The sequence below is a fragment of the Tachypleus tridentatus genome, chromosome 6, assembly GCF_004210375.1.
Source record: "Tachypleus tridentatus isolate NWPU-2018 chromosome 6, ASM421037v1, whole genome shotgun sequence".
NCBI classification, from domain to species: domain Eukaryota; kingdom Metazoa; phylum Arthropoda; class Merostomata; order Xiphosura; family Limulidae; genus Tachypleus; species Tachypleus tridentatus.
This window is the reverse complement of record NC_134830.1, coordinates 9024939-9041118: the sequence shown is the minus strand read 5'-3', so window position 1 is coordinate 9041118 and position 16180 is coordinate 9024939. Positions and strand designations below refer to the sequence as shown.

Here is a 16180-nt window from a genome sequence, read left to right as displayed (position 1 = left end):
AAGATAGTGCAATTAAATAAGAAAAAGAATGAATAAATTAGGGGAGAGAAGAAATAGAAACTAAAAAAAAAATCAGAAAATAGTGTTAGAAATTAGAATATAGATAATTAATACAAAGATTAACACAACAGAAATTTAAATTAACAAAAAGACATCTTAAAATCTTTTAGAACTTTCTAGTTGTTCTAGGTCTATCTTATTAAATATTTTGATCTTAACATGACATCATATAACCCACATCTCCTTATAACAGCCAAACAAATTACAGTACCGAAAATATAGCTTATAAGAATATGTGTATGGTAAATAAAATGTATACATCATCATTTAAAACTTTTTTAATAAAAACATGATTAACGGAGGCTTTTTCACTATGTAAATTTTCGTTAATAGAAGAACGATCTGAAGTTTCCCTGAATTATATTCAAGTTAGTTTATCACATCTTACCAGTGTGATATTTTATAGAAGCTAGCACTGCCAATAATTTACTAGTTCCAACATAATCTAGGATGAAGCACATTATGGTGGATAAGGTATTTTTCCAAAACAAGAAAATATACTTTTGCAATAATTTCAGGTGACAATATATACAGTACACACAATATTTAATGTAAAAGAAAGTTACCTTGAAGTTAGTAGAAGAAAAGAAATGATTAAAGGCAGTTAATCATTACTCAAAGTAACAATAAAAGTATCCACTGGAATTAGAAATATTCTGGACAATTTTAGAAGGAAATCTGTAAACAAGAAACTAGTTTCCATGATCAATATTGTTATAAAAAATTACAATGAAGAAGAATTTGGCAGTATTCAAAACTTTCTTTTTTAAAGAAATTCATTAGGTAAGGTCAAGTTATTTATTTTATTAATACATTTAGTTTAATATCACAGTGACCTCTAACAAGATTTATTGTGATAACAGATTGTTTTATATTTAATATTGTAGTATCCAATGATATAACATTTGAAGACATTTCTGATGTAGAATCACAAAATAGGTACTGAAGGTTCCGAGTATTGAGTATTAGTTGCAACGTACAAAAAAAAGTTTGTTTCATATTTTCTTGCAGAGTCTACATTCGACAGAGGACCGATTTTGGCATAATAAAGGTATTCTCATAACGTTATAAAAGTGACAAGCATGGTACATGAAGCTTTATATGCAACAGTTCAGCTTTGAGGGTTAGTAACTTTGTTTTAAAAACTCCCAACATTGTTTGGTGTTCTTGGGTGAAGGACCAGAAATCGCCGTAGTATCAAATTTACATAATTACATGATAAAGGTTTGTTTTTCTCAGTTTGATTGTTGCTCATAATTAAGAGTACTTATGATTAAGTGTAATTATTGAAAGAGTTTAGTAGTTCTTTGGGGAAAAGTGATTACAAATTTGAAGAAAATGAATTATTGATTAACAAAAGCTAGATGTGGTATCTTGTAATTCATCATCATGTGAAATTATAAAAGATTTAATTTATGGAGATGTTTGGTGAAATGTTAAGAGATTCAACAAAAACGTAACTTAATTTCTGCAACATACGAAGCAACTAAATGACTAAATATGCAATATTTGCAATAATTTCATGCAGTTATGGAATCAAGGTATGCCAGCCATATCATTTCTATAAATTGTACTGACTGTTCCAATCCATCACGTATGCTGCTTGATTGTCAGCTCATGCAATGGATCAGGATCCTTACTCTTGTTCATAATATGATGTAATTTCTTGTATATAAATGGAATAATTTAGATTAAATGTATCATTTATATTCACTTGAATAGTGTTATACTTTCTATTTATCAATTATTTTTATAACTCTAAAATGTATTAATTTTATTCACTAAAACTTTACACATTTATGGCAGTTTGTCTCGGAGACTAAAAGAGGTTGCAAGCATCAAAGATTGGCATTTCTATAAACAATTATATGTTACCCATTTGTTGTCGTCAGCTACCTTTTAAAATACATTTTTTCAATTGGTGAATCTATATTTGAGTTACGTACGTTAATACTTAACACATACTTATCAAGAGGACACACTGTAAGGTAAATCAATACAAGAAAACAAACCTATCTGTTTATATCATTTTTTACTGTTCTTTATGTTGCTACATGATGAGTAAACAAGTTTTAAAGAAGATGGGAAGCACACTTATTTCAATTTCAGCTTCTAATAAATTGATTTTTTTCCCCAAAAGTTAACAAGTTAGCATTTTTCTCATATATATAACAAAAGTTTAGATTATGTTAAACATATGGTTCAGAATAAAGGTTACTTAGATTTTCAAAAGCATCGGAGGGATGAGAGAGTTGGCCTTGTCCTTTCCCATAAGCTTTTCAACAACAGCCAGGGCAAACTCAAATGCTGTTCCTGGACCCCTACTTGTGATCAACTGACCATCTACAACAACTCTTTCATCAGAATATGTATAGATACCTGGGAGTTAAAAAATTATTTGTGATTGTAAACAATTCTAAGCAAACAATTTGTATTGAAAAAAACTTAGTGCCAAAGTTTAAAAAAGGAACATTACATCAAATGTTAAGTTTTAATTATTACACAGATAAGATTTTCACTGAATTTTGCATGCTAATACAAAGCAAGGCTGCATAAAACAGTTACACGATACAAACCAAATAATTTGGCTAATAGCAAGAATTCCCCCCTGAAGTGTTAATTTTTAGAAATAATTCTGATTTCTAACAACAGGCCTCACCAGATGATGTTACCTTATAGAGCTTGGGATGAACATTTACACTATATATATCAGTGTAAATCAGAATGTTTTCTAAGTTTTATTTTGCTTTGTTCCACATACAACATCTTTGTCAGTGCTATCAGTATTCTCAAACATGTATTGTTTAAAAACAAGGAACTTGATTTAGAAAATTCCAACATCTGTATGATAAACTCAGGATCTGTTTTAAAGTAACTGACATTAATACACGAGTGGATTGTATAGTACATATTTTTAAACTCCAAACATTAATTTAAAATCAAACTTGCTTCATTTAATCCCAAATAAGGTGTAAAACTTGTGACCCCAGTAATTAGCAAAGTCCAGAAATTTAGAAGCTTGTACTTTAAAAGGTTGCTATTCAGTAATCCTGCAGCTAAGAAACTTTTTTCCTTTCGATTTAAATAAAGCATCAAGAATGTGCTATTCACACACACACTTGTATCTTGTTGTAAGAACATTTTGAAATCAAAGTACATACATAAAAATAAATTTAGTTAATTTATAAACAATCAGTTCACTATTGTACTAAGTCCACCCTCACAAAAATAATTGTGGAGACAAGCCTCAAAACTGAAGACAGATTAACAAATTAAAACTTGCGTCTCAGAAGAGAAAGTAGATTTAACAAATTAAAAAAAGTGAAAGAACTGCAGCTATCTTTACAGGAGAAATGAACTCTGGCATTCTGTGAAATCAATCCACTAGAGCAGAAATACAGGGTTATAGAAGCAGGAAGATAGTTGCATGTACAAAAATGCATTCAATGCTATTTCATACAAAAAACCTGCACTTTCTGCATGTTCCTCAAAAAATTCAATAATTAAATTAATATAATAATAAATAATTAATAATAATCAATGTAGGTCAATGCTCAACATTGATGTGGACTCTCAGATAAAAACACAAAGTTAGCTTTTTTTTTATCTGAAATACAATGGTACAAATCTGAACTGTTTCATACATCATGGTTTTTTGTAATTGCCTTTTACACACTTTAAAGACTAGCCAATCATGTTCAACCACTTAGAAGGGTCTGAAAAAACCTGGTTGATAAGATGTTTACAAACATAACATTTTCATTCATTAGAATATTTATTTCTTAATATTTACCTTCGAAAGGATTGTTTTGTATCATACAAAAGAAAAATTCCAAGTTAATTTTACTGAAGACCTAATCACATTTTTTCTCAAACTCAGAGTTGGATAATTTGGGCTCCATGTTGAAATGTTCTTAAGAACTGATGAAGAATTTGATATTGAAGCATCAAATGTCTTAAAATCAAGAAAAATGGAAAAAAACTCCTAAAATTCTCAGTTAAAATGTTTAATATTCTGTCTAACTTCAAAGCTAAACAGTTTTGATTTATTGCATCAGGTGTAGATATTACATTGTCCTACAGAGTTCCACCTGATGATAGGGAGTGTTATGCATGATGTTAAACAACACAAGGTAAATGGATTGTACTGGTGCCATCATCGTGTAAAGAACTGAATCTTAAAAAAAAAAAAACAAGTTTAGGTCTTTTGTAAGATCGTATAAATTGTGGGAGAAAAAAAATCAGCCTAGGCTTTCACTGAAAATTTTGAGTTCATAGATTTAACACGCGATACCAGAGAAATGACAAACATTATTCGTATCCACTCATATTTCTTCTCAAAGTTATATTAATACTGAAAATCATAAAAATGAAATGTTTTTAAGACAAAATAACTAACTGTGCTAAACAGTTGAGGCTATTACACTCACGATGTAACTTAAACTAAAAAATGATAAAAAATAAACCTTAAAAATTTTCAATTATTTATCTCCTTCAATGTTATGTTAAAAGAAAAGTAAGGTATGTCATTTGTTATGACTAAAAATAAGAAAGGTAAATATATCTGTAGGTCATTTCAGAATAACCAAGTATACTGAGCCACCCATTATCACTATCCAAGTAATGAAAATATTACCATTGTGGTTTCATATTATTATTTTTGATTAATTAAAGTTTGTTCAAAGTCCAGTAATTTGGGCATTTGACTTGGAATTCAAGAGTCATAGGTGCAATTCCAAGTACCACTAAACAGATTCACCCTTTCAGCCATCGGGTCGTTAAATTTCTTTATGAATTGTGGGAAAACTATTTGCTATCATCCATTATTTTGAAATTCCAACCAGCTTGGATATCTTGATATGAATCCACAGACACCTGTCATATGAACCAGCCTAAATACCTTTATATTATCCACTAACACGAGTCATACAAACCAAACTGGCATCTTGAAGTGGATCCAAAAAAATGAGTCATTCCAGAAAATATTGGGTTGTTTTGATTAGAAACAATAAAAACAAAGGCACTATTTTCAATGTCTAGGTCACTATACCATACCCATGACCTGTCCTGAGACCACAAGAGACACTATGAAAAGTGAACTTGTAAAGTACAATGATATAGCAATGAAACATGAACAAAATGTGGATGTGATGGTTTAACTGTAGCAATCAAGCTAAATCATGGGTCCAGATCAGATGAGGAAGAACTTATTGAAAGATATCTCAAGGGGTTTGACATAAGAGCCAAAATGAAGCTTTGTTAATTGATTACTGCAATGAAAGCAAATCATTAAAAAACAACAAGCACAATAGTATCATTAACTTCATAAAGGTGGATTGGAATTATATACAAGAAATTATTTGTTCAAATATTCTATGACACTAATGCCACAGTAAAGCTTAAAGATGCAGTGTTAAAGTTGAAGCAGATACATGATGCATTGTAAGATGACGTCTCTAGCAGTTTCCAAATTAAAAATTCCATTTCCACAATGAAGAGTAAATATAAAAATGGTATTATAATGTTAGGTATGGTACAACAATGGTATAATCCATACAGATTAATTTCATCATGTCATATTTTCATTGATTTCATTTTAGAAGTTACGCCAAGCTTTAGTCACTAAGATCTATCGAAATAACCCTAAATCACCAGTTTCCAGAATGATCATCCAAGGCTCAGCATTAAAAGATGTTGGGATATCTTATGTGGCAGATATTAATTTATATTTTTCAAATATACACAATAAGTTAATTCATATACCTTTTAATATGCATGTTAAATTATATTTACAAACATTTTCAATATCAAGTCAATGAATTAATTCCTAAACACCAAAACATTAATGAATTAATTTACTTTAGTTAAATGGTAATCTATCTTAAATATTAAGAAGGACCAACTCACACTTATATTTAAGATAAATTGGATATTTAAGAGTTTAATATAGTTTTCATTAACTGAACAAGAACTACCAGAAAAACACACATCTATCTTGTGAGCCTTTATTTGGAGAAATTTGTTAAGAAATACCACATTTGATACATACGATTCACTAACTGCTTTAATTTGGAGAAATCAAGCCAACAAGGAATTTGCCAAGAAGCCATAATTAAAACTAATCTTTTACAACAATTTAGTCTCTTTCCAATTAACATTTTCCCTCATATAAAAATAAACTAATTCCATATGCAAGTCTTGGAGTTTAACAAATATGCTAAAAATTTATTGATTACTAGATGGATGCTCTAGCAAAGGGTCAAAAGCTAGCAAATAAAAAGATTTTAACAGAGAATATTCTGTGTATAATTCTAGATTCTAATATTATTGTTAATTTTAAAACCTTTTTATTGTATTTCTTAAAAGTTTATATCAACAGTTACAGTGCAAAAAAAACCACCAATTTTGCAAGTTTATAGTGATACAAAAGGTTTTGGATAGCCAGTAATCTAATCAGTAGTAGTTATTGTCACTTGACCATCATAAAAATTCAATGAAAATGTGTTACAATAAAATCAAATTATATCAGAATATGTACAATTTCTTAATAAAATCATTAGTAATATAAACTTCATAATCTAAATATAAAAGTAACTAAAACATATATTTTATATTAAAATACAAAACAAATTTTCAGTAAGTATTTCTAGAACTATGTTGTTATATTACACTTGCCTCCATTTTCCATCTCGGACTGCTTACTTGGGTGCGAGGTAAGATTCTTCTTTACTCCAATACCATGACTTTTCAAAGCTATTGGTGCTAATCATAGAATATACATACTGTTACCAAAAAATAAAGGTAGCAGAAAATGTCTTTAGAATAAATATGATGCCCAAAATGAAAACAAAGTTATTTTATTATATTATTATTATATTTAGTAAAACAGTCAAAATTCTGTGTTTGTATGACTTTCTAACAAATTAGAAATAAGACAAAACACCTTCACAGATGACTTACACTGAAGTAAAATAAAAACAACTTCAAGCAAGAACCACAAATTAAACAACTCACTCAGTCTGATATTGTTGACATAATGATTATATGTTCTAACACTGATGAAAAGTGACTTGGAGACAAAATAAAACACATGAAGTATAAAAGAACAAATATGAAACTATTGAACGCTAAACCCAACTCAACTGACTATTCATATGGGTGGGAGGCAAAGTGCCCATTCCATAACATTATACAGTGTCATTCAATATGGCATTATGCACCTTAGCTTAAAGTTATCAACATTTCATGTTACCCCTACGTTGCCAATTTCTCAATTGTTCATGTTAAAGAAAATACCAAATACAGTATATTAGGATACAAAAGAAACTTTAGGTACACATTTAGTTTGTTGTAGATGCTATGCAAAAGCAATGTTCAAACTACACAATGGACAAAATTACTTTTATTTTTCACACAAACCCCATCTTGGACTCTGACTTGTGAAAGTCAGGCTGATGGCATTTCACAGACACATCTTTTACAGGAAATCTTTAACACATCTAATTTTCTGTGTACTACTGACTGAAAGTATGCCTTGTTGTGTAAAGATAAATTTTATAAATAAAATTATTTTTAACACTATTTTTCCAATACGGGGTCAGTTCGCTGAATTGACCCGATGTATATTCTGCTACACATAATTAAAATTATGAAAAAGTGTCTGTTCTGGCTACACAGATGATAAGTCAGTGATCTTCAAACTATACTGACTCCAAACAAATGGAGTAACTGGCTTTAGTTAGAACTATTTTGACCTATTTATGAAAACAGCCTTTATCTGTCGTAATACTAGATACTATTAGCGTGGGCACTTCCCAAATGCCAGGGTCACATGGAAGGAAATATTTATAATTGTTCTGTAGTCACCAACATTAGAATCCAAGTTATAAACTATGAACAAAGAAATAAACGTTTTTTACCAACAATCCTTAAACCAGGCCTGAAGAGTAAAACCTTCCAAAAAATTAAGTTGTTAACTTATGTGACCAGAGAAAACTACAGTGTAAACTAATAACTTTCCTTACATCACATGCAAAATAAACTTTAAAATATACTTATAAACCAAAAGATTTCCAAATGTTTAAAGAGTTTCATTTTTCACTCAGTCCTAAGATAAAGGCCAATTTTTCATATTGGGGCCTTTAAAAAACAGACAAATGTTGATATTGTAAAGATAAAAGCAGATGTTTTATAGGAAGAATATTGATTTCTTTGTCATAATTTGAACTATACTTATTTCATATATATTCTATAATAAGAGAAAAACTAATATTTATCTAATCTATATAAAAGTGTGTGTGCATGCGTGCGTGTCACATCACATTAAGCTTGATTTCTCAAAATAAGAGGACCTATAAGAGCCAAAATGGTTTATCCAGAGAGAAAAGTTTAATAACTATCTGCCCATTATGATTTTAGTGGGGTGCAAGTGGGCCATGACACTTTACACGTGTAGCAAGTGTTGGTACAATAAGCTAAAGATGTATTGTGGGATAACCTAGTCAACAGCAAAGTTCATTAAATTTATCATGAAATTAAAAATAAATTGAATTTTTAAACTTAAATTGTTTCTAAATTTTCTGTAATATCACTAACATGTTTAATAAAAAAACAAACCTCTTCAATAAACAGACTAAGTTAAGAAATCAAATTTTGTCATCTAATATATTTCATACTTTCAGTGCACACTAATAACAATACCAGGTTATACCTTTGTTGCTAACTGAGATGACATAAAAGACATTGTTGGAATGTGACATTACAGAAATGCATTGGCTTTTCTGTATATTAGAAGTTGTTAGAATAATTAACTTTTACCAATAAATGTTATACGAAGACACCACAAATTCCTTTTACGATCTTAATTTTGATTGGCTCACAAAATAATTTACCAACATTTAACTACCTTGACCACACGTTTTTACCTCTATTTATCAAGACTGGTTTTGCAAAATTTATGTATTTCAACTAGCTATGAAATGTGAGATTAGGGTATATCACAGGGTGGGGATTATAATAGTTACTCTGATTTTTGATGGGCTATACCCTAGTTCTTATTATCAGCACCACGCTATATGAAAATTATTTTTTGTTTCAGCCAGCAGTATAATTATTGGTATATATATATTACTCACTCACAATCATAAATCAATTCAAATCACTAATTATTAAAAGGAATAAAGTCAAAAATCTATCTCTAAAATGTGGTATAATTCAAAAGTAAAATTTGTACAAAGTGATTTACACTAAAGTTAAATATACTATCTTCCTCTGGTACACTTAAGTCACCAAAAAGATGAGTAAATATTTAAAATAAGGTTTGTTTGTTTTTTACACTGTGTATTTTACCTGCACAGATAGCTGCAATAAGCCTTCCACTATTTTCCTGTTCCTGAAGAACACTTTTCACAACAGAGTTCTAACAGAGAGGAAAAAAGAGAAACCTAAATTAAAATTATAATGTTATTTATTGTTACATATATGTCAGAGTTCATAAAAGAAATTTTAACTTGGGCAAAAAAATGGTTGAAAACATCAAGGTAAAATAATACTATTTTAACACTCAGCTGGTAAAATGATCACTTGAAGAATTAATATAATGTTTAGGGACAAGAGACCTGTTGGTCCATCACAGGTGTCCCATCCTCCAAGATGAAAAAAAAATAAAGCCAGCATTTATTCATGTATAGGTATTTACAAATTTACTTTCTCCATAACATTGAAATGAAACCCATTCCATCGGTCAACCATCCACTTTATTTTACTTTTTTTACAAAAAGTAAACAATTATGAATGTTTTCCATAAAAAGTAGCCACCTATGATGGCTCAATTCATTAACTAGCAGCCTGTTTTCCAAGAAAACCAAACCAATTCCAATATGAAAGTATGTAAAAATAATTAATCAATTATATTTCATGAATATGCACACATGAAATGCTAGTACAGTGAACCTTAAGTGACTTAGTGGCTTTGTCTCATATCAAAAGATTACAGTACATGCAGAATTGTTTGTAGAGCACTAAAAATATTTAGATATTAAATTACTTCTGCTGTGTACTCAACATTAGAAAAATAAAGAGCATAATGTTATTTGAAGGATGCTGTTAAAATTGCTATCCATTACAGAACTGAGAAGTTAGTTTAGTTGGCAACTGCATGTTAGATCTTCAAGAGTACTCTGTAAAAACTTAGGCTTAGAGTATCTCTAAACCAAGGTGTTTCCAATTTTTGAAGACTTATTTTCTGTTTAAAAGTATTCTGTCAGAAATAATGTCTGCAAACAAACTGTATACCAATGGGAAGCTTATACTTTGCATCTTCCCCATACAAAACAAAATCTGCACAAAAACAGACAAAAAAAATTTTCTTCATAATCCTATGAAATAAGTGGTTCATTTCTTGAATTTTCATTGTACAAACGTCTGTTATTATCCATTCAAGTTGTAATTTAGTCTCCATCTTAAGTGTTCTTTTGCCATAAGTTAACTTTCAATACTCTCACAGTCACTCACCTTAAGTATCCAAAACTTAGTTTTTGTACAGGATGTTACTGTTTTTAATGTTTGTAACACTTACACTTCAAATTTAAGTCAACAAATTATCTTGTAACAAGAGTTTTTGGAATTATTTGAAATATATTTTTACATTAATTTTTAAGTTCAATTTCACACAAAACATATAATTGTCATTATTTTTGCTATTATTTATTATTCATTACAAGATTTCTTTTTCAGAAGGAAAACAATTTTCTTAACAACAACAAAAATTACTTTAGAAAACACAGTAGGTCAACATTCTCATATTTAATGATATACGTTACAATGGATCAATAGCCTGATTAAGTTAAATATGAGTTGTAACTGTATTCTAATATGATATTCTACCAACAGATTTATACAAGCACATTTTAATGAAAGATGACAAATAATCACTAATGGCACTTGGAAACATTATTTCTACTTAAACTAAATGCCTGCTAAACAGAAGAGACTCTTTTACAACAATAACAACTTTTCATAAATCATCATTAATTTCTCTATAAAAATGTGGAGAATTAATTATAGAAGTGAATGAAATAAAAGAAATGAAAATTTGCATTTCAATCAACAGATTACATTCAGCCAATGAAAATAAATTTCCTAGAAACACTTAATTCAAGTACTCTTATTGGCATAAATTGCACATCTAATGAAACTAACTGCATGTCAACTTCAAGCATAACCTCACCTTAGCAATGGCTTCAGCACCTTTTAAACCACCAGGTAGTACTACCACATCATATGGTCCTTCTTTTATGGCATCTTCCAAGCTTGTATCAGGAACTATAGTAATATCTCGACTACACACAACTGGCTGTTTTCCTGCCAAGCCAGCAACTTTAACCGTGATCTGAAAGTATAATTATAAACTAAATGTTTTACACTACAGTAACATTTGAATAATTTAAACAGCAACTTGATTTTAAGAGAGAATTTAACTATTTTTGTACCTTTCTGTTAGGTCTCTTAATAATTCAGTTGCATCCTTTATTCTACTTTTGAAGTGTCCCATTGTCCCTTCTATCATTTAGTTCAACCATGAACACAGCAATAACTCATCTTTTAGCCACAGTATATTGAAGTTTAGTATATTTAGATTATGAATCAGACATAAGCTCCCCCTAGTGTTAATGTACATCTATTTACATTGTGAAAGATTATGTACTTTAACTAGACGCATGAGATTTCGTCTCCTTGTTTAACCACTAAACAAAACCTCTTCTACGATCTTGAGAATAAGTTAGTTCATAAGAAACAGAACATATTAGTGCCAATCATTATTCAATATTCTTATTGATCTAGAGAAGTGGTTTGATTTTGGATGATTGTGCTTCTTCCTTCTTCTAGTCCTTTCTCCTAATAGCTTTATTCATTGAAATTAATAACATGGAAATTTATGTTGTATTGTTTATTATGCATTAAGTCCTAACCAGGCATGGGTTTACAGACCATCTTTTGTTTCTTTGGTAAAATTTGTATTGTTTGAAAGCTTTCTCTTGCTTTTACTGTTGTTGTTACATTTGTTGTTGTTGTTTTTGTTCACTTGGCTCTGGTTGTAGCTGCATTTTTAAGTCCATTTTACAACTGACACTAGAAATGGTCTAAAACAGTAAAAAAAATGGAAACTACTGAGACTCCTTAAATAATTCAATTGGTAGTACTCAGACAGTTAATTTTGATTTGTTGAGAATCTGGTTCAAACATGGAGCATAACTGAATCGTGACAACATGGCCCCCTTGCAAGGATCCATGACACTTGGAACCATTACCACCCTACACAGCACTGTCTATTCAACAAAAACTTAAAATAATGCACATCAACTGAAAACCATTCTATTCAAGTCTAACTGGAGATAGTTATCAAAACATAAGTTCACCAATAGACTTTCAAAGCTTCTGTCTAGTAGCTCTGGTATTTAAAATAATGTTCAGCCTTCTTGTTCTAACAAACATACCACCCTCGCTAAGCAAGACTATCTTCACAAGCTTTAACATTTTAAGCAAACCGTGTCTAATTTTCCACACTATAAAAAAATAAGTATAATACATTATTCACAGCTTAAATCACATATTTAATCTTTTCAAACTTCTTACCATGTTAATATATTTTTTTTCCCACAGTAATTAGACAAACTATATATGGTACTCCTACAGGAGACCTTACTAGACTTAAACAAGGCTGTAATAAATGACCTTTTTTTAACTTCAAAATTCTTAAAAGTAGAACTAATCAATTTTTTTCAATCTCATGCAGGAACCTAGTTGTTTCTAGTATTTTACTTTCAGTGCAGTTAGGAATTTCAAAAATAATACTTTGAAGGAAGCAATCTACATTATTAACATAAATAAAGTCCTAAAAAGATATATGTGCAATATAAATAGAGAATCCACAGACTAACCTATAAAGTGCAGAAAACAAGCCTTCAAATATATAATTTTGCCACTTAACAAAAACTATCTTGAATTCTATTCATAAAACTTAAAAATTAAAAAAAAGTTACAAAATCAAACAACAATACTGAAGTTAAATGCATAAGAAAAGAACTATGTCCATCAATTATAATTTACAAAAAAAATCAAAACAAAAGTAAAGCTTTATAAAATATTAAATTATATTAGTGTATAATTTACATCAAGTTCTCAATGCATTACTCCACTGATTCAGATTTTTAACTGTATTTATTATGCTTTTGGAAGAAAAAGTAACACTGATGTTTTAACATTTATGAACACTGTCCATTAAGCTGAAACACACTGCCATGTGTTGCAGAGTCATAATACTAACTACAATTCCATCAAGTCTGTGATTGAAGACAAACTGATGAAACAACACGTATAAATCTGCAAACTCATTTCCAATAGGGGTTGGTGGGCTATTAATAATAGTAGTATTGTGTATATATTTTGTTTTAGTATAATACTATTACAGTAAGCGTAATGTATATAATTGTATGGAAACGTATAACTAATTATTTTCCCCTGTCGATTCTTACCCCACCGCGTCTCATGACATCGGCGGATATTACAGCCTCCATTTCCTCAGCACCATCAGCTAAAATCAAAAGAGCAGATTTAGACATTATATTAGTATTTAGATATTTAACAGAATAAAGTAGTTTTACAGAATTAAATGTAAACTTTCCACACAAGGACAAGTTTCTTGCGTTTGCCACACGTCCTACAGCAAATGAAAGCAAAGTCATGTGTACCGGTACTTTGAAATAGTACTGCCATCTATTCTTTTAATTTAAATATTTTTGAAGTTTACCTAAGATTCTGATTTGATTTCCCCTGCAATACCGAGTTTAGTTTAAAAAGATTTAAAATGTGAAATATGTCATTAAATTTACTATTTTTTAAATAACATTAATTATAATGACTATTATGTATAATTCATCATTAAGTAACTATGTATGTATATATATATATTTGTTTATTTGTTTTTTTAATTTCGCGCAAAGCTACACGAGGGTTATCTGCGCTAGCCGTCCCTGATTTAGCAGTATAAGACTAGAGGAAAGGCAACTAGTCATCACCACCCACCACCAACTCTTGGGCTACTCCTTTACCAACGAATAGTAGGATTGACCATCACATTATAACGCCCCCACGGCTGAAAGGGCGAGCATGTTTGGTGTGACCGGGATTCGAACCTGCGACCCTCAGATTACGAGTCGAACGCCTTAATACACGTGACCATGCCGGGCTTTAGCAATGAAATTCGTTGAATATGTTGTAACTCCGGAAGTTGAACTTACCAGCCTATGAGAAGTTAGACCAAGCACACCAGATCAGGTTAAACAGAAATATACTTGTTTCTGACATAAGGAAAAATATTTTTGATAAGATCATTAAATTGATGTTTTTATATTTATTTATTTTTTTAGAATTACTTTTAGCTTTTAAGTATGTTGGCGTTTAGAAATTTAACGGCCATTTTCAGGGAGGCAGAAATGTATATATCCAATACCCTGTTGGATTTTGTTGTGGGATAAAATAGGAGGACCATAAGAAAACCCACTTTCGTTGGTAAGGTGCCAAATACTACAGACTGAAATGTTTTGTAACAGGTTTATATATGTTTAAACAATTAAACAAAGAATTGGTAGTGACCTCAAAAGTTAACGTTTCCGTTTTCACCAATTGTGTGTGTGTGTTTCTTATAGCAAAGCTACATTGAGCTATCTGCTGAGTCCACCGAGAGAAATCGAACCCCTGATTTTAGCGTTGTAAATCCGTAGACTTACCGCTGTAAAAGTGGGGGACATCACCGATTTCTATAGTAAAATGTAATAATTTGTTTTTGCAAATTTAAAAAAAATAATAATATTTTTCAAATTGACGTTTGAATTCTGACTAGAGACAAATCACATCATCAGAATATCTGTACCAATATTTAATATGTTTTATATCATTTTTTGTATTAAACAATTTCTCCTGTAAATTATACATGAAAACTTCTGCAAGTAAAGGAGGGAAAGAAGGTACCTATAACTAACTCGTCATTCTTTTTGTATAACTGGTCGTTAAATTTTAAATTCTGATCTAAGCAAATAGCTATTATTGTTTTTGCTTCTTGGGCTTGAACAGGATTTATTTTTTTCTTTAGCCATTAAATCACTAACAGTTTGTTTACGTTTGTTAAAAGGTATACTGATGAAAAGACTACAACGTAAAAATATACAATTTTGGTGTTATTCGGTATTTCTACATTTTCTTATAGTTTCTCCAACCTCTAGAGAGGGCAGCTAGTCATCACCACCCACCGCCAACTCTTGGGCCACAATTTTACCAACGAATAGGAGGATTGACCGTAATATTATAACGGCCCCACGGCTGAAAGGGCGAGTATTTTTGGTGCGACGGGGGTTCGAACTCACTACCCTAGGATTACAAGTCGAGTGTCTTAAACATCTAGCCATGCCAGGCCTGAAAAATGTTCCCATCCTGCGAATTAAACCCGGGCCTCCTAGGTGAAAGCTAGGTATCCTAATCACTAGACCACATGGAATAATTATAGTCAGGAGCTAAGAAAATAGAAGTAGCCCAGGCCAACCTGAACATTTGCGAGGGTCTGACTTTAACTTTCACATCGTATAATTCGATTTAGTAACCTAAATAAGCAACCTCTGGAAATAGAAAAACACGAATTATTCTCTTTAATCGCATTTAGTTACTTGTCAAGTCTAAATAATTTTCATTTCACAAAGTAACGAACTCAGAAATAATGAGCGCTATCGTGCTGTTTTAACACTTTGTACATAAAATAGTTAATACTATTTACACTTTCTCTTTTCATATTACCCCCGCTAGTACAGCGGTATGTCTACGGACTTACAACGCTAAAATCAGGGGTTCACTTCTCTCACAAATATAACAAATAGTTCACAGCTTTTATGTGATTTCAAAGATTCGTTTTTAATAAGTTTGAACAGTTTTCATGATGCCTTTGTTACGTTTCACTCTTTATATTTTAAAATAAAGCACCGCATTTATATATGCGGGTAAGCATGTGACAGAGTAATTATGATGAAATAACTAAAAAAAGCAATTTTTCTACCCGTTAGAGGTCCAAAGAAAT

General features: G+C 30.4%; 1 protein-coding gene across 1 annotated transcript; it reads right to left on the bottom strand.

Moving 5' to 3' along the window:
- Nucleotides 1–2075: 2075 nt before the first annotated feature.
- LOC143251906 (Parkinson disease protein 7-like) lies at nt 2076–13839 on the bottom strand. Its single transcript, XM_076503255.1, has 5 exons — nt 13593–13839; nt 11288–11449; nt 9409–9478; nt 6736–6822; nt 2076–2439 (listed from the first exon to the last, which is right to left on the bottom strand). Exons 1-5 carry the CDS (start codon nt 13800–13802, stop codon nt 2279–2281), a joined length of 690 nt encoding a protein of 229 aa, XP_076359370.1. The 5' UTR covers nt 13803–13839; the 3' UTR covers nt 2076–2278.
- Nucleotides 13840–16180: the final 2341 nt, after the last annotated feature.

Bases quoted from the DNA above. Each gene is read 5' to 3' on its own strand.
- LOC143251906 (XM_076503255.1), bottom strand. From the start codon at position 13,802: ATGACTTTGCTTTCATTTGCTGTAGGACGTGTGGCAAACGCAAGAAAC. The intron at 9,479-11,287 runs GTGAGGTTATGC...CCTCTCTGTTAG, and splicing joins GTGCTGAAGCCATTGCTAAG to AACTCTGTTGTGAAAAGTGT. The intron at 6,823-9,408 runs GTAAAATACACA...TTCTATGATTAG, and splicing joins TATTGCAGCTATCTGTGCAG to CACCAATAGCTTTGAAAAGT.